The sequence below is a fragment of the Anticarsia gemmatalis genome, chromosome 10 (assembly GCF_050436995.1).
Source record: "Anticarsia gemmatalis isolate Benzon Research Colony breed Stoneville strain chromosome 10, ilAntGemm2 primary, whole genome shotgun sequence".
NCBI lineage: Eukaryota > Metazoa > Arthropoda > Insecta > Lepidoptera > Erebidae > Anticarsia > Anticarsia gemmatalis.
Window position 1 is genome coordinate 12985107 of NC_134754.1, and position 24416 is coordinate 13009522.

Consider the following 24416-nt stretch of genomic DNA (forward strand, 5'->3'; position numbering starts at 1 on the left):
CGTGCACGGGAGGCTACAGACGCGCGGGGCAGGCGACGCGCGGGGCAGGCTCGCACGGGGGGCTACAGACGCGCGGGGGAGGCGACGCGAACGGCGAGCGGTCGCCGACGCATGCATTCGCCCATGAATCATACTAAGCTACGGTTGTAGCGTAAATTATTAAATTTAATTTTATTGTATTGTACTTGCATTTGTTGAAGTCAATAAGAACTGTAATAGTGTCATTGTCGTTTAATTGAAGAGGCCTTCCTCCCTAACAGTCTGTCTGTTTGTCTGTTTGTCATGAGCGACACACGTAGATATTATCTTAGAAGAAATATTTTATAAAAACCCTATAGTGTTGAAATATTGTCACTTTTACATTGTTATTGTAGTTAGAGTTAATTAATGACATTTTATGCAATCTATTATCAGTAAATTTATAGTTAAGGTTACTAAATACTCGGTTTATTTCTTAAATCTTCATCGGTTGAGCGTATTATATGAAGAAAGTTATAGGCTTTTTATCTAGATTTTTTCAAATTTGCGACGCACCATGTCTACGAATGTGATTAAAGGGCCAATCGTAATCTTTGCTATTAAAAATTACATATGACTTCAATGAGATTGCTTGTAAGCAACATTTTTTCACAAACATTAGTCATTTTATTTGATGAAACTAAATTTTGAGCGTTTTTGATTACAAGAATATTCTTTCAGAGTCGCTGTTCTCGCTGTTCGCTCCGTTTATACCTAAGACCGCAGCATTAAACTATCAACTTAACAAAACTGTATGTTTTCGAATTAGTTTTATTGTGATGACGCAAAGGCGACAAAGTGCCGTAGTAGTGAATGCCACTGTCAAATGTCGCAACAAACGTTTTTTTCACTGTTTTGCAACGGACCGTGAACGGTTTGACGCCCGGGCGAAGCATTTTTGTTTAGATATTGTTTTGTAAACTACTAAGTAGGAAAGAATGTGAAGTTTTACAGTGTTTCGTGTGAATTTGGATTGCAGTTTTGAAAGGTTTTGTGAGAGATTCTTAGTTAAACGTTTGTACGAGTTTCAAGATATTTCTTGGGATGTAAGTCTTGACCTACTTTAGCTGAGAGACGCTTAAGCTAGTTGTTGCTCAAAGGCTGAAAAATAAAGCGCATTTCAGTATATGCAACTACATTTTTTTAAGTACACTTTTTCAGAAAGCTACTGTAATTTGTTAACAATTACTGTGTCATGGTTAACTTTCGATTTCCTTTGGTATTTTAGTAATTATTTCTTTCAGTTTTCCTTTCCTATAAAAGCGTAGTGATTTGATTTATAAGTCAAATATGACACAGAAATGTCATAAAATTGTGTGTCAAAATTGTTGTAAAAACGAATGTTTGACTATTTATATAAGGCTTCAAAAACCTTTCATTAAAATTTGTAAAAAGAAACAGCCTTCTGAAATAAAACTACCTTCTATTTACTTCAAATTATTTCCATATTCATTTATGAAAATAGCCAGCATATAAATTGTACTCGAGTTTCCTCAAAACGTGTAACAGTTCATCATTGACACCGCACACTTGTATACCTACATAACTGAGTAATAGAATTTAATCCTTGTACTATCTAATGTTTGTTTATATACTACGTGAGTACGCGAATTAGTTTGAGACGTAGGTATATTATGATTTAGTTCTTTGTGGTTGGTATTTCGGTAAGTTCCCAGTTGTTCCCTCTAAACTGTCACCACGCGAAGACAACTGGGAAATTTATTCCTTTTTTTATTCCCAGCGGTCACACTACGGAGGACAATCTTAGAGGGGTCAACTGGGAATATACCTGTATTTTTTTTGTGGTGTTTTTGGGGAGATAAATAGTGTTTGTGTCTAGGTCTTATAGCCGTAAAGTTCTTACAAATCAGTCAGTTTTTTTCTAGAATGTAGTCTCGTGTCTCTTTTTGTCTTTGTCTAATGGAGACTGATAATGCCAGGACAAAGATGTAATGTTGCTGTAAATTTTTATTGTAAGGCAACACTAGGAAATCCCGTAAATAATTGATCAAGCATTTCTAAAGACTAGAAATTCTAAAAAAGACTTTACGCGTAAACAAACCAAAGATTCGAAAATTGTGCACACAACAAACTGGGGTACCTATACCTACGGATAACCTTTTTCTCAAATGCTCTTGTAAGTTTCGTATTCAAGCTCTACATAATGTTTTCCCTTTCTACCGATCTATGTCACTATTACCCCTTTGTATCACAACTCACAACAATTCAATAAAGATAACACCCAATTAATAGGTTAAAAAAATATTGTGACGACCTTATCACTGTGTTTGTATTTAATTTATCACGAACAAATAAGTTTATTTCAATAATAGGTACGTACGCGTTGCGATGAAAAATAAATTGGTATTGGGAAAGTACCTATAAATCGTGTTATGATTTAACCAGTAATGTAGCTGTTCTGTACCACGATTCTCTTTCACTACCAACTTCTGAGAACCGGCTATCACGAGAAATTTTGTATAACAATCGGCTCAGCGCCTCTCCGCGGGAGTCGCGGAAACTATTTTTGCTGTACATTTAAATATCGTGTTATAACCCAGGTAACGGTGTTGTGGAGGTCAGATAGGCAGTCGCTCCATGTAAATCACTGGTATTCACCTGCATCCGGTGAGACTGGAAGCCGACTCGAACCTCTCGATACACGACAGTACCGACTGCACAGAATCGCGATACAGATTACTTTGACAGTATATAGATATAGTAATAATGGACCTTATGTTAAGATGTTATATAAAAATGTCCCACTGCTGGGCAAGGGTCTCCTCCGTAATGAGGGAGGGACCACGCTGGCCAAGTACGAGTTGGGGACTTTGCATACCCTCAATAAGTGTATTAAATAAATTTTAGGCATGCAAGATTTCTTCACGATGTTTTCCTTCACCGTTGGAGCATGTGATAATTATTTCTAATATAGATACACATAACTTCGAAAAGTCATTGGTGTGTTGCCTCGGGTTCGAACCTGCGATCACTTGTGTGGGAGGTGTCAACTTATACCACTCGGCTATCATCGATTACATAACTAATATGTTACGTTCGTGTAATGTTTCAGGAGCGTGTCCCGCTCGCCGTCTCCGTCGCCCTCCGCCTCGCTCCGCACCACAGACAGCGCCATCGACGCGTTAGACAATGACAAGGTGACCGTCATCAAAATACATAGATGTTACATCAAATTTTAATATATACTCGTCCGTTAATGACTGACTGACTGATGGACAAAGCACAGCCAAAACTACTGAGTTGGTAAATAAAGGTGAAATATGATATGAAGGTCCCGAAGGTCCTCCCCGAAAGGGTAAAAAGAGGAAAAGACTTTCATATTAAAAATCAACAATAAGGAATGAAAAACGGGAAAACTTAACTCTACCTTCACGAAGTCGCGGGCGACCTCTAGTTCTATATGAATTATGAAATAACTTTTAGTTCCAATGTAAACCTAGAATCACTTAACTTAAATTTAATTAAATAAACATAACATTTATGTTAAAGGTGACCTTTAAGATGAAAAAATCAATTACACAATTTCTGATTAATACATTATCGCGTGCTTATTATAAAAACTATTTCATTTTGCAGTTATATTTGTTACGATAAAATCCTAAGCTAATAGAAACAATATTTTCACTGAGATAAATTACTTTTTTGGCCCGACCCGATTCGAACTCGAGACCTCTTGCGTGGCAGTTGCATACACTACCGACCCAGCCACAGAAGCTACTCAAATAATAGACCCTTACGTTCTTGTATCCAAAAATACAATTTACCTAAATGTTGATGTTATGTTGCAGACAAGCGAGTCATCGATCCATGCCGCTATCCACGGCGGCGGCGACTCCGCATCTATCTCCAGTGGAGAGCTGCCCATCACCGTCGTCAGCGCTGTGCCCGCACATAAAGGAGACAACCCTAGGGTATGATGTGACCGTTGTTATATGCTGTCTTTAGTAATAGGCTTACTAGAATTTAGTTGTGATGTCGTAACTAACAAGGGTTTGCTAGCCTTGGGCCTATTTGAAAATTGATATTTAATGCGGCCGTTAGTAGGTATAGATTATTTGTTATAGTGATGAACCCACATTATTGTACCCTTATGGTCCTTTCACTTGAAAAAGCACTATAATCATTCTTCATCATCATCTGACTTAAACCCTGACTTGTCAAATCGTACTACCATATTTTATACATATTTTTTTGTACAGGCAATTTGTTACACTTAAAAAATATTTATGGTTACCCTTATGAGCATCATCAATTTTAAGCTCTTGCCGAAATAGACACTTATTTTCTTTCCTTTTTTTTCTTAGCCTGTTTGAGTGTCCCATTACTGGGCAAAGGCCTCCCCCCTTGTTATTAAGTCTTTGTTATTTTCTACTTTCTCAAAAATCAATACATAATTATATTGTGTAACGTTTCAGTTATCATCAGGCAACACGAGCGCGAAGGCGGGCGAGGCTCGCACTAAGAAGAAGTCGTGGTACAACGCCCTGTACCCCACCTACAAGAGCAAGTCCGACGACTTCAAGAGACTCTTCAAAGACCTGCCCGATGATGAGAGACTTATCGTTGGTGAGCACATCTTTATTTATTTTTCTTCTTATCGTATGGTTAGTGGTCAACCTAGTGTTAAAGTTGTTCACGCTGCCCGAAGGCCTTTGACGTGGCTTAACGACTGTTATCTTTATTGACAACAACCGGGACCGAATTTTTACGTACCCTCCGAAGCACGGTGACGACCAGCTCAAGTACCACTATGCGGTCACCCATCTTTGGAATGACCGCGCCAAGGTTTGCTTAACTCACAGATCGTTAACCGACCGGTGAGCGCAACTGGCTATGGGCGCCTTAAAGCATTACTGTCCCACTGCTGGGCAAGGGTCTCCTCCCAAACTAGAGAGAAGTAAGGCCTTGAGTCCACCACGCGGGCTAAGTGCGGGTTGGGGACTTTGCATACCTGCAAGAACTGTTCTATAGAACTCTCAAATATACAAAGTTTCTGATAACGATGAGGATGTTTTCCCTGACTTTTAGACCCTCCCTCATTCCGGGAGGAGAGCCGATATTAATGGGTTAAATATATTTTTGTAATAGTATGCGTGTACGGGTGCGTGCACGTATAATTCGCATCCAAACTGCGTATTCCCACAATACATGGAATTTCAAGACATGTTCGCAGAACGAGAATTCGTATAAACATGTTTAAATATATAACCTTTCATACATTAGACACCTTTACACACACGCTATCGCACGTTCTTAGTATCGTAAAGTATTACGCTTGTGTGCGCCGCGCGCTCTGAGAGAGCGATGTTGTTCGCGGGCGCGGGGAGGTGAGCGCGGCGCGTGCTCTTTCCTTTCTCCTTACACGCGCGCTCTTTCACAAGCGATTGTTGTTTCATGCGCGATAGAGTGTGTGTGTAAAGGGAGGGAAATAAAAATCAATATTAATTTATTTGCAGACTACTCATGTGCGTTACAAAAAGACATCCTGGCCCACGGTCGTCTGTACGCGTCACAGAACTACCTGTGCTTCTACGCCTCCATCTTCGGCTGGGAGACCAGCATGACGCTGCGGTGGAAGGACGTTACTGCCATCACTAAGGAGAAGACTGCACTTGTAAGTTGTGTTGCTATTTACACCTTAAGTGTATAAAGAGTCTATTTTCAGTATATTCCCAGCTCTGTCCCTCCAGGTGACAACTGGTAGGAGTGAGCAAGTGGGTCGGGGGAAAAGTCTCTTCGTGTTATAGTATGAATGAACTTGTAATAAATTCTTTTCTTTGCACAAAAAAGTTCGATATTTAGGTACCTCACGAGCTCACTGAAAGAAACCTAATGAACCGTGTACTCATTTGTGATTCTTGAAGCCAAAGAGATTTTATTACAAGCTCATACATACTATAATCGGAAAAGACTTTTTCCCCGACCTAATATTATAGCAATTACCACGTACTAAATTTATTTACATATATTACAGTGTACTAAATCAAATTTTAAATTATTTATTTACAACATACATTATTTTGCAGGTAATACCAAACGCGATCCTAGTATGTACGGACGGCGAGAAGAACTTCCTCACATCGTTCTCAGGCCGGGACAAGGCGTACCTGATGCTGTTCAGGATCTGGCAGAACGCGCTCATGGACCAGCCCATGAGCAGCCACGAGATATGGCAGTGGGTGAGTTGCACTGTCTATACTTAATATAAACCTTCTAATGAAAATCATTTCAAGCCATAGTTACTAAAGTAACAATAAGTGTAACAACGTGAGGACTGTTGCAGATCACTTGCAATTTGTGAAGTGTTTTACAATTTTTAGAATAGCTTATTAACTAATTTTTCGTTGTGTATGTAGGTATGTATCATTACCAGTATTTTAAGAATAATTTAGAATTTTGTTAATTAGCTAGATATCAAAGTTACATAACTTTTTTTAAGCTTCATGTATAATAGTATACGAGAATTAACGCGAACACGCATTTTACCTTTGAAATCCTAACGTTTCGGCGCAGGTTGCACTCGCCGTGGTCGGAAGCTGACTCTCTTTTTTAAGCTTTATGTTATTAATAGCGATATAAAAGTCGGTCTATATTCATATTAATGCCCTTTGTACCCTCTCTGTTGTTGGTTTCATACACCATACATTATCAAAGAGTACATTATAACAAACTAATATAAAAAAAATGAACTCAAAAGATATATTTTAACAGTTCTTAGAACAACATAAATGCGTAATTTCACTAGAAGTCAAACATAATCTTTTCCTAGAACAATGATCTAAACAGTTTGACATACGAAATGTCCGCACGTTGTATTGGCAATTCAAATGTGTTCTCGGCACACTTTGTTATAACTATGATAACGTATGCGCATACGTAGCTATTTACTTTGAAAGTGAAAAACAACATGTGCTGCTAAATGTACTAAAATGTATTGCCATATACAAAATTGCAAGAGATTTAGAATAAACTTTAGGACTAACCGTGTGCATGACGACAGCGCCATCTAGGGGTGCCAAGACCCGAGCTAGCGTAATTTGTTCGTAGGCTTCGAAATGTTTATCATAATGTACAACAAGTTGACACTTGTCAGTCTCGACAAACATCAAAGAAACATCGCATTTCTGCTACATCTCGTGTTGCGGTAGATGTAACATTCTTCCTTTATGACAAAACTTTAATTTGTCCCTTCAAATTATTTATAATTGGCACTTTATCATTCACTAGCTGACCCGCGCAACTTCGCTTGCGTCACATAAGAGAACAAATAGAGAATGGGTCATAATTTTCTCCGTTTTGGTATTTTTTTTTCTGGTACTCTGCTCCTATTGATTGTAGCGTGATGATATATAGCCTATAGCCTTCCTCGATAAATGGGCTATCTAACATTCAAAGAATTTTAAAATCGGACCAGTAGTTCCTGAGATTAGCGCGTTCAAACAAACACTTCAGCTTTATAATATTAGTATAGATAAACTGGATGCAGTGGAAATAAAATATTTTTTTAACTGTAAAGGAATATACTGCAAACCTTTTAAAATAATATCTAAGACCATAATACGTTAAAAACAAGGCGTTTGCTTTTAAAACGTGACATAAAAATATGTTGGCAACACAACCCACAAATCGTGGTCGTGGATTAGAATTTTAAATTATTTGAAATATGTTTGACCGCAAAACTAACATTTCAATAAGTAGGGTATATACTTGGTGTTGTGGCCATACACCATAGGAGATACATACATAGATAATACCACGCCTGTTGTAACCATGGGTTGTGGTGGTCAGATAGGCAGTCGCTCCATGTAAAATACTAGTATTCAGCTGCATCCGGTGAGACTGAAAGCCGACTCCCGACATAGTTGAAAGAAAGGCTAGGTTTATTGGTATAGTGAAAAATAAATTAAAACCGGAAAAAAACATACTTAACGCGATACGGGTTTAGTCAGAGAAAAATAGGTGTTACATTAATAAAAATAATAGTTTATATTCAGATTATAGCTTTTTTCTGTTACTATAGATTTGTAATTGATATTGGAGGTAATAGTACAAAGAAATAAATTTATCCCACTACTGGCCCATAGCAGTGTATGTGCGTCTAGAAAATAGATACAAAGTTTTAAATAAACTATGTTTTTATGGCGATTTTGTAAAACAAGTTATATGGATGTGAATGAGGCAAGGGAAGTTTGTAACGATCGTACTAAGTCAGGTTCTTTAATATCTCTTCCTATAGGAGAAAGACATTATTTTATCAATAAAATTTTAGTTCCTTGACGTTTCGGCCTAGTTACTTCGATCTTAGCCACAAATCAACTAATTATAATTTAGACAGCATTTATAAGCAATGTCTTTACAGACAAACAAACACACATATTTATTAAATAACCTAGTAGTGGTAAATTCGGTCAGTGTGTAGTGAATTATAAAGTTTATGAGCCGGGCCTCCCGCGGGACGGCGGCACACTCAGTATGTTCACACATGCCGTGGTAACCGCTTGGATACTAACATACAGGTATATTGATTATTATTTATTTTCTAATGTTTAAGCGTTATTTTTTGTATGTTTTCTGGGATTGAGAGGCTCTTTTGAAGATAAAATTGTGGGGTATAAGTTGTAGGAGCCTGTGAATTAGAATTGAGTGTTTTTTGGATAATGAGGTCTTTAGATAATAGGTCAATCGATATTGCTTTTTTTACATGATTGCGAGCGACATATAGTAAAAAGCTTTAAAAATTAGCTTTCTCCAGAAATTGATTTTGTATTCAATAAGTTTTTGTATAGATTGAAAATAATCAATTGGAAGTTCTTTTAGATTTTTTTTATAATTTACTTTTATTATGTGTGTGTTCTCTAATATTTTAAAAGTTTAATATTTTAATTACAACCGCGCTACGAATATTCGTTTTTCAAGTCTGTTTTTTTGTGTCTATGACTGTTACGGACTCTTTTCGTTCAATTAAATCCAAAAGCAGGAATTGTCTTTTACAATCATGAACGAAAATAATATTAATGAAAAATACTTGTATTTGGGTAGTTATGAATGGAATAGTACTGCTATAGTAAATATAATGTATTTATAATGAAGGTAGGAAGGTTATATTCATATGTTGCAGGTGTCGTTGAATTATTTATCTAAATGTTATACCATGTACAGTTCCATGAATATTTCATAGAGATTTATGCAAAAATCTCCGTGTGTCGAAATTGAAACTGAAATGTTTTATGTGATTTTTTTTTTACGTGATTTGGAATTTTATTATACAAAATTTTGCCCAATCCTATACAAATGGCCATCAATACCAGATTTATCCAAATTAAGGCGATGTACCGGCCTAAATTTCTTGAATCCGAAGTTTCTATAGCGTTTTGGTTTCGTTCTTTCTCGAATTATAGTACCTAGTATTAAATTTCATTCAAACGAAGCGTAGTAGTATTAATGAAGTCATGGCTTATAACAACCGAATCTTTGTGCGATGTTTCGTTTTTGTTGTTATATAGTATGCCTCATGTCCTGGGTTTTGTTGATATACTAGTATGCAGTAGGAGCCCTAAAATGAAATCAGCATTTTGTTGGATAGCATTTCTGACTTTTAAACCTGTTATTCCTGCGCTACCGAGCATGGAAATATCAATGAGGAATATGTTTTATACCCATTGTTGGGACTAATACGACTAGTACCGTAACGTTATTCTAACTTCTTTGTGAAGTGTACTTTAAAATATCAAGGTTTTACGAAATGCAAGCAAAAAATTAGACAAAGAGATAATATATTTTTATCAAGCACAAACATTTATTTTTGGATACAATAGTAAATAGTAAATATTTACTACGTTACTATCTAATGACGTGTGCTTGCATATTGGAGTGAATCCAAACAGTTTGGCCACGTGCCCGGCGCGAATATTTGCTTGTCACTCGCTCATTACACTGTTGTAAAACTAATTGCGTGTATTAGTATAAAAAATACATTTAAAACTTGCTGACACCCGCTAACGAATTTTCTTTGTATTTATTTTTATTTTTTTCTCTCGGTAAAACACTTAAAGTGAAATTTGTTCAGCCGTTCTTGAGTTTTGCGCTTAGCAATACTTTTGACAATTCATTTTTGTGTGTATTAGTAAATTATGTTTATTTGTGATTTTAAGTTCAAAGTAGTGTTTATACCGAATTAGGTTCTTTTTTGGTGATTTTAAATAGATTTTGTTGTAGTTTTTTGGTGACATTGAATTGTTTTGATATTTGTTGAATAATTTATATTTTAGGTTTATTGCTTTTTTTATTTTTGTGTTCAGATATTAAAATGATTTACAAGTCATAAAAGCGATTATTGTGTGATAAAGGTGTTTAGTGTTTGAATTAAGATATTAGTTTTGTTGCCCAGATTTAGTTATAAAAGTGGATTTTAATAAGATATTAATAAATATTTTTCAAATGACATTGAAAAAAGTTGATGACTTTAGTAAATTTTATAAGTTTTAATGATTTTGGGACATTATAATAGTGAAAGTTAGATTTGAATGTTGAATAGAAAAAGTGTTGTGTTATCGCTTATAGGAACTATTGGTAAATATTTATAATTTTTGAGTTAATTTTTCTATATATAAAGAGAGTATATTACTTATATTTGTCTATATGTTATTAAAAAAGATAGGAGAAATATTATTTATATCATTATTAAATTGTATTTTTTTAAATGATTTTTCAGCACATAAAGTTTAACTTTAACTTAGATTTATATTTATTTTTACTTTATAATAGGTATAGCATTGTAAATTTATTATACAGTAATAATTTGACCTATATGTTGTATGCGTTACTCAGTCATATAATATATTATGTCAGTATATTTTCGGACCACAATCTGCAAAGTTTCCGTTGTGAGTTGTGATTACAGTTATCTATATTTTTTTTAATATTTTTAGTTGTGTGTCGGGACAAATGCAAGACTTAAGACATGCTTACATTTAAAATTTTATTCGTTTGTAAAATTCTTCTAAAGTAAATATTAGGTATGTAATTTAAGTTTAAATGTTTTATATAATTAAGACTTCATGGCAATAAATTTCTTCAAACCCGAAAACATTGGTAGGAAATGAAGAAGACAATCTTCATTTTTAGAATTTCAAACAACGTTGACAAACAACTCACCCTTCCATACACCTTCGAGCATAACATTTGTGATGATACAAAAATCTAATTTTCATTTGCTTTTTTTTTTCATTTTGGACATGACTACATCATAAATGTATGTGTTATACACTGTATAACATGTGTGTATGTATGTTTGCCCTTCTTCACATCAATTCTCCTTACTTTTCTACAACTTGCACCCCAATTTCCTCTTCATCTTTCGACGTCACTATGACTGAGTGGAGAGTCGTAGGCTCCCTATGTATGTCTGTGTGTGTTGACACTGTATAATTTGTGTGTGTATCTCCCAGGTGCACAGTTGCTACGGGTCGGAGCTGGGCTTCAACTCGGACGAGGAGGGCTACGGCCGCGAGCCGCCCGACGACGTGCCGCCGCTACCACCCCTGCCGCCCGACGTCGCGGAGGTATGTACTGTGATAATTATTATATCTTTTTTATAATTGCTCTTGGGCAGCTGGAACATTTACAAACATACAAACAACGAACTCGAAATATTACCAGACCCGAAACAACTATTTGTGGTAATGACAAAGATTTTGACTGCTTCCGTGGCGCAGTGGTTTTGTTCGCCACGCCAATACCACTGTGGCGGGAGGTCGTGGGTTCGATTCCCACACGGAGCAATTATTTGTGTGATCTACAAATAATTGTTTGGGGTCTGGTTGTTCTTTGTCTCCGTTGTTTGTATGTTTGTAAAACCTGCGACACAAGAGCAATTCCCTGCGACACAAGAGCAATTCTTAATGCGGGAGTTGTCTAAAATATATTCTAAGTAGGTACAAGAGCAGTTTTATAAGAAACTAGTATGTTTATGAGCTTTCTTACGAGTTGGAAATACCAATAATAAAATTACACTAATTGTGTAATAACTGATGTACAAATATGCAAATAGTAGTAAAATTTCTGACAGTTGATTATTATCTAACACAAACTTTACATTGTTAAGAGTGTTTTACATTAGCACAAACTATAACACAATAATAAAAAGACATTTGATAGATATTCAATCAGGTCGCACACTACTTTTATAGTTTTCATTGAGTATGAAATTGTAAAATGGAATTGTTTGATAAATTAAACAGTTTTTTGCAATTTCTTCACTAGTCTTAACCGCTAATTTGTATCTTCCAAAAAAACGACCGACTTTTTGCGTGTCTACCGAAGCACGAAGACGTCTAATTCAAATATCACTATGCGGTCACCTATCTATGGAATGACAAGGTTTGCTTAACCCACAGATTGTTTACCGGTGAGCAAATGGTTAAGGGCGCCTTATTAAAAAGCAAATAAATAAGTAATGATTTAACAATATCTTATGTAAAGTGTCTCTTACAATATATTATCACGTGTACGTACACATGTGCACAACACGTGTAAATATTACATTACTTTATCTTTACTCTCGAGTGACATGTTATTTGGAGTTCATGTGAAAGCAAAAACAGGTGCAAAAATATTAGCAAAAAAAATGAGTGATAAATTTCGCCTTAAAGTGCTATATAAGTGTGAAAAAACAAAGCAATACAAGTTTTAAATTCTAAATTCTATGTAAGTAAGTGGCTTATTTTTCGATGATTTATGAGAAAATAGTGCGTAAATCGTGCAAATTACGGTTTTCGTCAAGCCCCTTTGAATTTCAGGTAAACAATCATTTTTAAAGTAAAGTAGTTTACTTTTGGTAATTGTTTAGAAAAAGAACACAGAAAACATATTGTAATGTAGAATTTTATCTAGATTATAAGGAATCATTTAGTGTAATTCCTAATTAAATAATCTATATCAAACAAGCCACCGTCAGCTGCATAAGCCTGTTGAATGTTGTTTTAAATTCTGAATGTTGTATACCTCCGTCAACGGCGCACCTTGTATACAAAGCTGTCTGCTTGATTGGACCATTTTCTTCTCATCGTATGGTTAGTGGTCAACCTAATGTCAAAGTTGTTCAAGTCGCCCAAAGGTCTTTGACGTCACATAACGACTGCTGAATCTTAATTTAATTTTTCATTATCTCATTTTAATTTTTTGAGCACGAAAATGCCCAGTTCCAATACCACTATGCAGTCACCCACAGAACGTTTACTAACCGGTGAGTGCATGGACATGTTGGAGAATAAAAATAATATAAGCACAAATAGTACAAGTTATAACTCAGGTAACTGGGTTGTGGAGGTAAGATAGACAGTCGCGCCATGTAAATGACTGGTATTCAGCTGCATCCGGTGAGACTGGAAGCCGACTCCAACATAGAAAGGCTAAGCTGACGTACAGTGTGCCAATTCATAGTAACGAAATCAATACAGCACGTTAGCTATTCGTCACGGCTGTATCGTAGTGTATCGTACACACACTATCACACACTATCAGCCACTATCAGCCACTATCAGCGCCCATCTAACCGTATCTATAACTATCGCACAACTCCACCACAGCTGTTTTCAGCTGATAACACGTATACAACACTATTTAATACCCGTGACAATGCCCGCGTATGTTACGTAAATAAATAATTGTGTTTTGAAATTACTGCCTTCCCAGTTCCTTTCCTTCAAGCGTATAGAGCTTGCTGATCAAGAAGTCTCGGGTTCGATTCTCGGGTCGGGCAAAGTGCTATTGTCCGTTCCATTCATATTGTAGTCCAGAGTTTGGTAATGTACCGGGTGTATGGCAATAGGCTCGCATATTTCATAGGTCTAACATTGTAAATGGCAAAACGTGAGTGTTTCATACACCCCTGTCTGCACCTTTGTGTAGTATTTATGTAAAAAATCGATTCAGCAGTTTAGCAGTAAAACCATAACAGACATACAGACAGACTTTCGCATTTATAATAGGATAGAAGTATAGATTGCATTCAGCCAATCACAACAGGTTTAGTTTGAAACACCTGTAGATATATGATAAGTTTATATATAATGTATGTGTACCAGTAATCTATGTACGAATGTTGATAGCGTACGTTACAGTGTTATCAATAATAATATGATTAAAGTTGCTAAAAAAATAAAGAAAAAAGTAAGTGAAAGTGTGTTGTTTTTAAACCGACTTATAAATTGGTTATTTTTTTGTGAGGAGCTCGTGGCTTAGTTAACACCAGCCGCGCGGATCGATCTCTCAGGTTAAGCTACGCTTGCGAATGTTGGTCAGTGGATGGGTGACCGTCTTATATATATCGAGGTACTCCGTGTTTCGGAAGGCACGTTAAATTGTGGACCCCGGCTTGCAAAGATCTTTGACAGTTGTTAACAGTAAACAGAAGCTTGAAAGTCTAAGAACTAGTCTTACGGAAGGGTATCGTGTTATATCCCAGGTTGTGGAGGTCAGATAGACAGTCGCTCCATGTAAAACACTGGTATTCAGCTGCATCAGGTGAGTTTGGAAGTCGACTAACATAGTTAGAAGAAAGCATAAGGCGATTTCCTTTTTGCTGAAGGCGGTATATTGTATTTCAGTTTGTATATATTTCTTACATGGATTGTTTTTGTGTTGAAATGTATGACAATCATCTTTAGTGTGGTCAGTGGTCAACCTTGTGCCAAAGTGTAAACAGTGGTCAATTTAGTGTTAAAGGTTGGACTGTCATCGTTTGTTGTTTATGTATATTCCTCACATGGCATTTAAATGTTGCTGTAATTTATAGTAAAGTCTAGTATTCAGTCTTAAGTACCTCAAAGACTCGCCTCCTATGACAAATGACTAACACAGTTAATTCCTAAACATGGGTGAATTTCATACATCTTTGCCTACACCTTATGTATAACAAACGTGATATTAGGTATGTATGTATTTACCTAACACATATGTATACATCCATAAAATCATGACTTCTTGACAAAGGGGTAGGCAGAGACCCGGAACGCTACTTAGTGCGACTCTTACGAACTTTTGCTTCATGCACATTCATACAACCAGTCATACAGTAGTTTTAAATTAATAAATAAATAAATTTAACCCATTACTGTCCCACTGCTGGGCAAGGGTCTCCTCCCGTAATGAGGGAGGGGTTAGGCCTTGAGTCCACCACGCTGGCCAAGACGGTTGTTTTAAAATAAAATATGAATTTTAAATTTTCACTAATTTAAGGTACTTTTGCTTTTTTTGTTGTTGCACAGTAGTTTTTCAATAATCCTTCGTTAATCATGGCCAAATCTTAATTGAGTTTCAACCTTTTTATATTCACTAATTAAACCTTATTTTTTGAGCTATTCAAGTAAATACCTAGACAAAACAGCAATATAGATAATTAAATCGTTTCAACCGATAAATTGATTGATAACAACAGGAAATGCCATATTACGCACCCCTCGTGACAACAGGTTGGTAAATGTAAACACACTGCGATAAAATTGGGAAAATGTATTTGATGCAGGAATATTATTATGATATTTCATGTTATTACAGCGTAACGGGATACTTAAGGGGAAAATCTATTCACTTCCATGTACAGTCAACTTGGGTAACTTTGAATCATTTGGGTAACATTGAACGTGGGAATTTGAACTAGTTTCGATTATTTTTTCAAATGAAACCAACAGAATTGATAAAAGTTTGCAAAACTAAAATGAATCTTTATCAATTGTGTTGGTTTCATATGAAAAAATAATCGAAACTAGTTCAAATTCCCACGTTCAATGTTACCCAAATGATTCAAAGTTACCCAAGTTGACTGTATACATGTCGCACTAATAATACAATAGTGCTGTAACTCAAAATTTTGAATTTAATATTTGTTTTTTTGTATATTAGCTAACTCCAAGCTAATAAAGAATAAATAATGACAAAAACAATGACTAGAATGACTGTAATAAGATTATGATATGACAATTCATAATGATTATATTAATTTATTCTATAGTAAGTATTGTTTGTTATTTCTACAACAAAAGACTTCATTGATGAAAATTATTGAAAGAATAACTAGGTACTTTTTCGATTTTAAAGCTTTCGATATTATCTAAATAAAGACAAAACATATTTAGATTTGCCTAAAAAATAAGCATTTTGATAATAAAAGTGTTTTAGTAAACATTTGACTCAAAATCATTCTCATTCACTCTCACTAGACTTAACATAATTTCATTCATTCATTCATCGTATGGTTAGTGGTCAACCTAGTGTCAAAAGTTGTTCAAACCGTCCGAAAGCCTTTGACATGACTTAACGCATGTAATCTTAGTTGACAACTTTTTTCATGCCCTCTGAGGCACGAAGACGATCAGCTCAAATACCACTAAACGGCCACCCATCTAAAAAATATCCACGGCAAGGATCTTCAACCCACCTGATCTTTTACCAACCAGATAGCGCACCTAGCTACGAGCCCATCAATAAATGTTTTAAATATCATTTTGGTAGTATTAATTTCAAAAGCGATATACGACTTCCTATTTCATAAATTCCAATATCGATAGTGGACAAAATTATGTACGATATGTAGTAATAATAGTAGTAATTAATTGATGAATCACTAATCATAATCACGGAAAACAATCTACGTACACAATCAGTGAGGATTACTTCGATAACGATTTATGTAATCATTGTTCTTCTCTCTTTGTCTATGTTATAATCACACGTTGACTGTGAAGTTAATAAGGCTTGCTACACTCATATTTGGTTCGGCATTAATGGGCCTAGCCGGGCGGTAAAACCCAAACAACTAGCCTAATTAAATTTCTAGTCAGTAAAAGTTAAAACTTTGTGTAACAATCACTATGAACTTCTGTACCCTATTATTAAAATTCTACCAATCGATTTAAAAGTTAACTTTTTTATTGCAATAGAACACTATTTTACAGATAAATATAAAATAAAAAAGGATAATCATTATAATGAGAGCTGTCAGGGAGGCAAAGTTAGTCGTACCAAAAATTATTAATTATTATGGAGAGAGATTGACTGAATACTTAGTTCCTAAAATATTTAACAACTTTGAACTGCTCAGGGCAGAACCTAGGTTAAGTAAAGAAAGTATAAAAACAAAACTCAGGGAATTAATGCTATAAGCCGAAGACGTCACTATTAGCGAAGTTGAAAAAAAATAGAAAAGTGAGTCGATTCGGCTTTGTTGTTCGATAAATATCTAACCAAAGGTGCTTAACTGAATATGTGTGTAGCAAGATTCTTAAAACTATTTTCGATAAGTAAAATAATAACCATAACGACATATTCTCAAGATAATCTTACTGTATAAAATATTTTGCGGGGATTTTAACATACAATTTATATCACAAAGACAACTATCTTGATGCCAAATAAAATAACAACTAAGCAATTTTGTAAAATAGCTTATAAGTAGCTTATACAAAAAGTCCCCTGCTTTTTGGGGACTTTACACAGATAAAAATATAGGCTTAACCTTGTCGAAAACCTTATCTTTACATGAGTTTAGAATTTTGTATTTTGGGATAATTTCGATTGTCGGGAATAAACCTGTATGCGCTGATCTTTTGTAAGATAATTTCCGTAAACGTACCTCGAGGTCGGGATATATCTTTTATTTTATCAATTTACTACTAACAACTGTCTATAGATAAAGAAATATGAATCATCAAACAAAAATGTCGGTTGTTGTTTACGAAATTTGCAGATCAATTCGAAGGTTTTTTTAAAGACAACTCCCGCACTAAGAATTGCTCTTGTGTCGCGCGGACTTTTACAAACATACAAACAACGGATGCAAAGTACAACCAGACCCGATACAATTATTTGTAGATCGCACAAATAAATTGTTCCGTGTGGGAATCGTACCCACGACCTCCCGACGCAGTGGTATCGGCGTGGCGACCTAGTAACTACTATACTAATATAGTATATCTGGCCTATGATCTTTTAAACAGTGATTGAGAATATAACCTGATGTACTTGGTCTGTTTCCCAGGAGCTGGTGGACTCGTCGTGCATGGAGACGAGCGGCGGCGACGCGCGGGATGAACAGCGCAGCTCGCGCCCGCCACTCAACAACAACAGAGACTCTTCTCCTCCACTAGGTCAGTAACTACATGCGTGATATCACGCCTATTATACCTAGGGTTGCCAGATCTAGGCTGGTCATTTCCTGGACCTATCAGGGGCCAGAAACGGAATCAGAGTTTTGGTCTCCATGGACTACACTAAGTAGGAATGACACAAAAAAAACGACGTAGTATCGTAACTTTATAAAAAACTAGTAGTTTTTAAATCCTGGCCAGCAAAGTTAGTTTTTCATTATTATAAATTCGGTAATCTGGACACGGGAAAACACCCAAAATTCCAGGATAATTCCGGAAATCACAGCCATCCGGCAACCATAATTATACCTGTAGATGCTTATATCTTCCACTTAAGTAATCCCATGTAATTGGGGGCCACCTTATTGCCATTTACCGTGCAATACCGATACCCTTCGGTAAGACTGCTTGTCAGACTTTCAAGCTTCTGACTACTGTTAACGACTGTCAAAGATCTTCGAAATTGACAGCCGGAATCCACAATCTAACGTGGCTTCCGAAACACGGAGGAAACACTTCACCTGGCCTATTATGTTGTTCAATTTGACCATAAAGGCTTCGACGTACATATTCCTTCATTCAAATGCACTTATCATAAACTGCACGTTAGTTTTCCTCATTACCTCTAAAACCGCTGTTGTGGCAAGATTAATTAGTGTTTACTAAAATAATATATAATACCTATTTATATTTAAAGTGCATTTAATAGTTATTATTGTTATTATTCAAGTTCCCAACCCGCACTTGGTCGTGGTGGACTCAAGGCCTAACCACACAGTGGGACAGTCATGAGTTAAATTGTATTTATTACTAGCTGACCCGCGCAACTTTGCTTGCGTCCAATAAGAGAGAATGGGTGAAATTTTTCCCCGTTTTTGTAACATTAATTACTGGTACTCTGCTCTTTTTGGTCGTAGCGTGATGATATTTAGCCTATAGCCTTCTTCAATAAATCGACTATCTAACACTGAAAGAATTTTTCAAATCGGACCAGTAGTTCTTGAGATTAGCGCGTTCAAACAAACAAAGTCTTCAGCTTTATAATATTAGTATAGATATTTAGTCCAGAGTTAAAATTACGAAAATACATAAATAATTTATATTTAAATGCTTTGACCCATTTACTATTAACTTACATGGTATTTGATTCATGTTAACAAGAGCCAGCCAGAGTGGTTAAGAGAAAACGAGACCGTCTAAAATGGGTTCATTTAGCAAGTGATAGTATTGTGTTTGTGTTTATCAGTTGGTAAAAAGAAACCATTTATGAAACGATGTAAAGGTTAAACACGACCGAAGCCGGGCAACGAGTGATTCCCTGCCTCCTTGGTCCCTACTAATATAAATGCGAAAGTAACTCTGTCTGACTCTCTGTTATACTTTCTCGTCTAAACTACTGAACTGATTTTAATGAAATTCGGAAGATAGAGAGACAAAGATAGAGTAGACCTTGAGAAAAACATATGCTACGCTAAATAATATATGTTTAGACAAATTTTTGTCCGTGACTGACATAGTAATCTGTGAATGCACAGCCCAAAACACTGAACGTAACAGGCTGAAATTCGGCATGCAGATAGAGGTTATGACGTAGGTATCCACTAAGAAAGAATTTTGATCAATTCTACCCCTAAGTGGAAAAAATAGGGGATAAAAGTTTTTATGAAAACTGTAAACCACACAGACTAAATCGCGGGCAATAACTAATAAAAAAATAAAACAACGTTTCTTTCACGCAGCAAGGCAACTTAGTAAAACGGAACGTCTTTTAGGGACATTCCCCACTTGACTTAAGAATAAAGAACCCAGTTTTAGACGCACGAACTAAATTTAGATGGCGTTGATAACTGAATCAAAAGGTATTTTGTTGCTCAGTCACTTTGAAAGCGTTTACAGGATAACACAGTTCGCTTTAAACGTTCTTATTGTTTAATTTTTTAAAGTGTTTATTAAAATTCGTATTAAATAAGGGACTTGTCCGTTTGTGTGTTGGTCTATTTGAAACTACGCGGTTTTTTTAAATAATATTTAAAAAAAATTAAATCCTTAAATCATTTTTTCTACGATTTTTTCCCATTTCTGCTCCCAGGGTCGCGTCTTCAACTGTTTAAGTTTTGAGTTGCATCAGTATCGGTTCAGTGCTAAAGTTGAGACGGACATTATAAAATATTAATATAAATTTCCCTTGTTGGTTATATAGGAAATGAAAGTATTAAATAAAAAAATGGATAAAAGAAAATTTATAGATGATGATTTCGTTGTGGTATATTATTCAAGTGATGGTTCCCTGGACAGTTGTGAAATCGTCGAGCCTAATGGTAAAATATACTTTCATTATAAACTATTTATGTTTTTTATTTTATTTAAGCCATTTATTTAACCGTTTAGTGTCGACGGTAGACGATAGACGGTAAAAGACAACTCCCGCACTAAGATTTGCTCTTGTGTCGCGGGGACTTTTACAAACATACAAACAACGGACACAAAACACAACCAGACCCGAAATAATTATTTGTGGATCACACAAATAATTGTTCCGTGTGGGAATCAAACCCACGACCTCCCGACGCAGTGGTGTTGGCGTGGTGACCTAAACCACTGCGCCACGGAGGCAGTCAAAAGAATAAGCGAATTCACCCTGGGTGGCTCGAATCGATTCATGCGTTACCGAGATGATTAGACGCCCTAATATTGCGTCAACAAGCTTCGCACGACTTCAAAATACGCGCGAAGCTTACGCTCTCTGTGGACGGAATGTTTGCGCGAAATGCGCGTCAAAGAATCGCGGCGACTTCGTCTCATCTAGTCAAGGTTTAAAAATTGCTCTTTTGTCGTGGGGGCTTTTACAAACACAATCAACGGACACAAAGTGCTACCAACTAGGCCCAATATAGCTATTTGTGGATTGCACTGACCAAATATTTTTTCCGTGTGTAGATTCCGTGTGGGCAACAACTACTGCGCCAGTCTTTAAAGTATTATATCTAATATATAAAATTCTCGCGTCACAGTTTTCGTTGCCATACTCCTCCGAAGCGGCTTGCCCGATTTTGATGAAATTTTGTGAGCATATTGAGTAGGTCTGAGAATCGGCCAACATCTATTTTTCATACTCCTAAGTGACACTATTCTTATTTTATTTTAATTTGTATGGCAAAACAACGTTTGCCGGGTCAGCTAGTTGTTTTATAAATGAGTATGTATATGTTGTTACAGTGACGAACGGTGATGCGGAGTACCGCGAGGAGGAGGCGGGAGACACGCTGCCCACCGACATGTCCGACACCTCCGACAGCGAGCCCGACAAACCACACAAGTTAGTATATCTGTTACTGTAAAAGCCCGAACGGTGGCAAATCCTAAGATTTTCCGGTATAACCTAAGATTTACCAACTCGCAATGGTAAAAGTCCGAACAATTCTTTTATTTCGGACTTTTACCTATATTCACTTGATGATATCGAGATGTCGCCGGAGCCCCGCTTCGCGGGGCTCCTCCTTCTGCGTGGTTAAAAAAAAATAACCACGAAGGCTAAGGTGGGAGCTTCGCTTCGCTCGCTCCCAACTTAGCCTTCTAACCTAACCTACCCATGTCGCTATGCCCAAAACTCCTTCTTTATAACTATGTCAATAATGTGTTTTTAAACTCTGGCTTGTTCGGACTTTTACCATTGAGAGTTGGTAAATCTTAGGTTTTACCGGAAAATCTTAGGATTTACCACAGTTCGGGCTCTTACAGTAACATATCCATACTTCCGTACTAATATTATAAATGCGAAAGTAACTCTGTCTGTCTGTTACTCAATCAAGCCTAAACTACTGAACCAATTTGCGTGAAATTTGGTATGGAGATATTTTGATACCCGAGAAAGGACATAGGCTATATATCATCACGCTACGACCAACAGGAGCAGAGTACTAGTAAAAAATGTTACAAAAACGGGGAAAAATTTCACCCATTCTCTCTTATTGGACGCAAGCGAAGTTGCGCGGGTCAGCTAGTAACCAATATAACAATATACATGTCGCAGTCAAAACTCTAAACTAGTCAAAACTATTTTTAACCAACCTCATCAGTTAAAAGTAGTTTTTTGACTGATTTTGCTAGTCAATAGTAGTTTTGACTGGTTAAGAGTTTTGACTACAACATACACAAGTTTCTCTAATTTTATTTAGAACTAGCTTTTGCCCGCAACTATTTCCGCGTGATTTATGACTTAGGACAGAATTTTCCTACAAACGTACCTTAACTTCAAAAATTAGCCCCATTTACACAACTTTGTAACTTTGTTTTAACGCGCCATAATAATAATAATTATATTCCTTCCTACTTAGCCAAATATTTTTTTCCTAGCGTTCCTGTTTACAATACTTATTCTTTTTATACATTCGTTATAGACTTGTATTTTCATTTTAACCGTCATTGTTTCTAACATGAACGTATCAAAAACGCTAATTACGATAATTGCAAGCTTATAATTATGTTAATGAACGTAGCTGTGTTAGAACAGAATCGTAACAAACATCTACTAGGAAACCATCGAAACAGTGTGTTTCAGTGTTAAATATAGATTTTTAAACAAATTTACCTGAAAATTTAAGATATTTTGGATTAACAACGATAAATTCGGTTAACATTTGTGAATAAATTGAAATAATTACAAAAAAATATGTGGTAATATGTAAAAAATCTCAAAAGCTAATTAATACAGTTAATTAACTGACTTCAAAAAAGAGGCGGTTCTTATATCGTTGTTGTGTTGGTTGTTACTTTGTGTTTTTTTTTATTATTTTATCATCTTTAAAAAGTTGACGTATATACTATTTTACTACATTAAAGTGCAAACAGGATCATTTCTCCTTCTCTTGTTTGAAAAGTTAATAAAAGTGATTATGCTGAATGCTATGATTAGTTTAACAACAAAAATTGATACGGGGCCGAAAGATCCGCTACTATTGACTAGTGTCAATTTAGTGCCTTTGCGTGTGCCAGAAAATGGATTATTTGGGTAATAGTGTTATTTTTTTTGTATTTTGGTGGAACCGTAGGCAACACACTACTTACTGTCCCACTGCTGGGCAAGGGTTTCTTCCCGAACGAGGGAGGGGCAAGGCCTTGAGTCCACCACGCTGGCCAAGAGCGGCTTGGGGACTTTGCATGCCGTGAAGAAATGTGTTAAATAAATTTTAAGCATGCAAGTTTTCATCACGATGTTTTCCTTCACCGTTAGAGCAAGTAAATTATTTGTAATGCACACATAACTTCAAATAGTTATTAGCCGCATACTGACTGACCAAGCAGCCTCGCGAGGCAATATCTCGGTCCCTCTCATTTCGATCTAAAAGAAGTGTGGCTATTGGTGTATTGCCTCGGGTTCGAACCATCGACCACTTGGCGACCAACTTTCACCACTTAGCTATGAAACTTTAAACTTAAAAATACCATTTTATTTGCCCTCAGTGGTGGCGAGGTGGAGAAGTGCACGGCGACGCACGAGGGCAAGCTGCTGCTGCGCCAGGAGTTCCCCTTCAACATCGACCAGATGTTCACCATGATCTTCACCAACTCCAAGTTTAATCTAGAACTATTAGCTGCTAGAGGGACCACTGACTATGTGCAGGTAACATAAAAAATTTTGGAAGCCATTTACATTTTTTTGTGATTAAATGTTAATTGGATCTATTTCTCATTGGTGTTTCATTTTATTAACATTCGTATATTATATATTGCAAATGGCTAGTTAGATTTATGCGCAATGTTTTTATATGAGCCGTTTTAAGTGATTGGGGGCCTGTTTCTCGGTTCATATTTAAATTTCTGATAACAACCTATCTACTCATTAATTAAAATGACAACATAATAGTTTGAAAACAACTGTCACAATACCATATAATTAACTTTTTGATGGATACATATTTAATTTTAGACGTGGTGAAACCAGGACTTTTTCTAGATAAAAGATTAATATTAATTTTTGCGAGAGTTTTAAGAATTTTAGAAATTTTTTGTTTTCTCTCTCTCTCGTTTCAGTCTAAAATTTGTTTTAAATATTTTTGTTCTCTCACAGGCGCCGTGGCAAGCGCAGGGCGGTCTGAAGTGTCGACAGATCAGCTACACGTTGGGCCTCACGTCCGGACCCATCGGACCCAAGGAAGTACAGGTCACCGAGACACAGGTATACAACAGTATATTCTACTTTGATTTATACAGTAGTTTAAACAATTTATTTTTCCT

General features: G+C 36.1%; 1 protein-coding gene across 4 annotated transcripts in view; it reads left to right on the forward strand.

The window, feature by feature from the left end:
• GramD1B (GRAM domain containing 1B) overlaps positions 1-24416 on the forward strand; it is a 50610-nt gene that overhangs the window by 18054 nt on the left and 8140 nt on the right. For all 4 annotated transcript variants that reach the window (XM_076118917.1, XM_076118919.1, XM_076118918.1 and 1 more), the window contains 10 exons: positions 3092-3176; positions 3828-3950; positions 4455-4605; positions 5496-5653; positions 6066-6218; positions 11487-11600; positions 18074-18182; positions 21399-21498; positions 23643-23802; positions 24250-24357. In XM_076118917.1, coding sequence (XP_075975032.1) covers positions 3092-3176; positions 3828-3950; positions 4455-4605; positions 5496-5653; positions 6066-6218; positions 11487-11600; positions 18074-18182; positions 21399-21498; positions 23643-23802; positions 24250-24357 — 1261 coding nt within the window. The remainder of the gene's footprint in view (positions 1-3091; positions 3177-3827; positions 3951-4454; positions 4606-5495; positions 5654-6065; positions 6219-11486; positions 11601-18073; positions 18183-21398; positions 21499-23642; positions 23803-24249; positions 24358-24416) is intronic.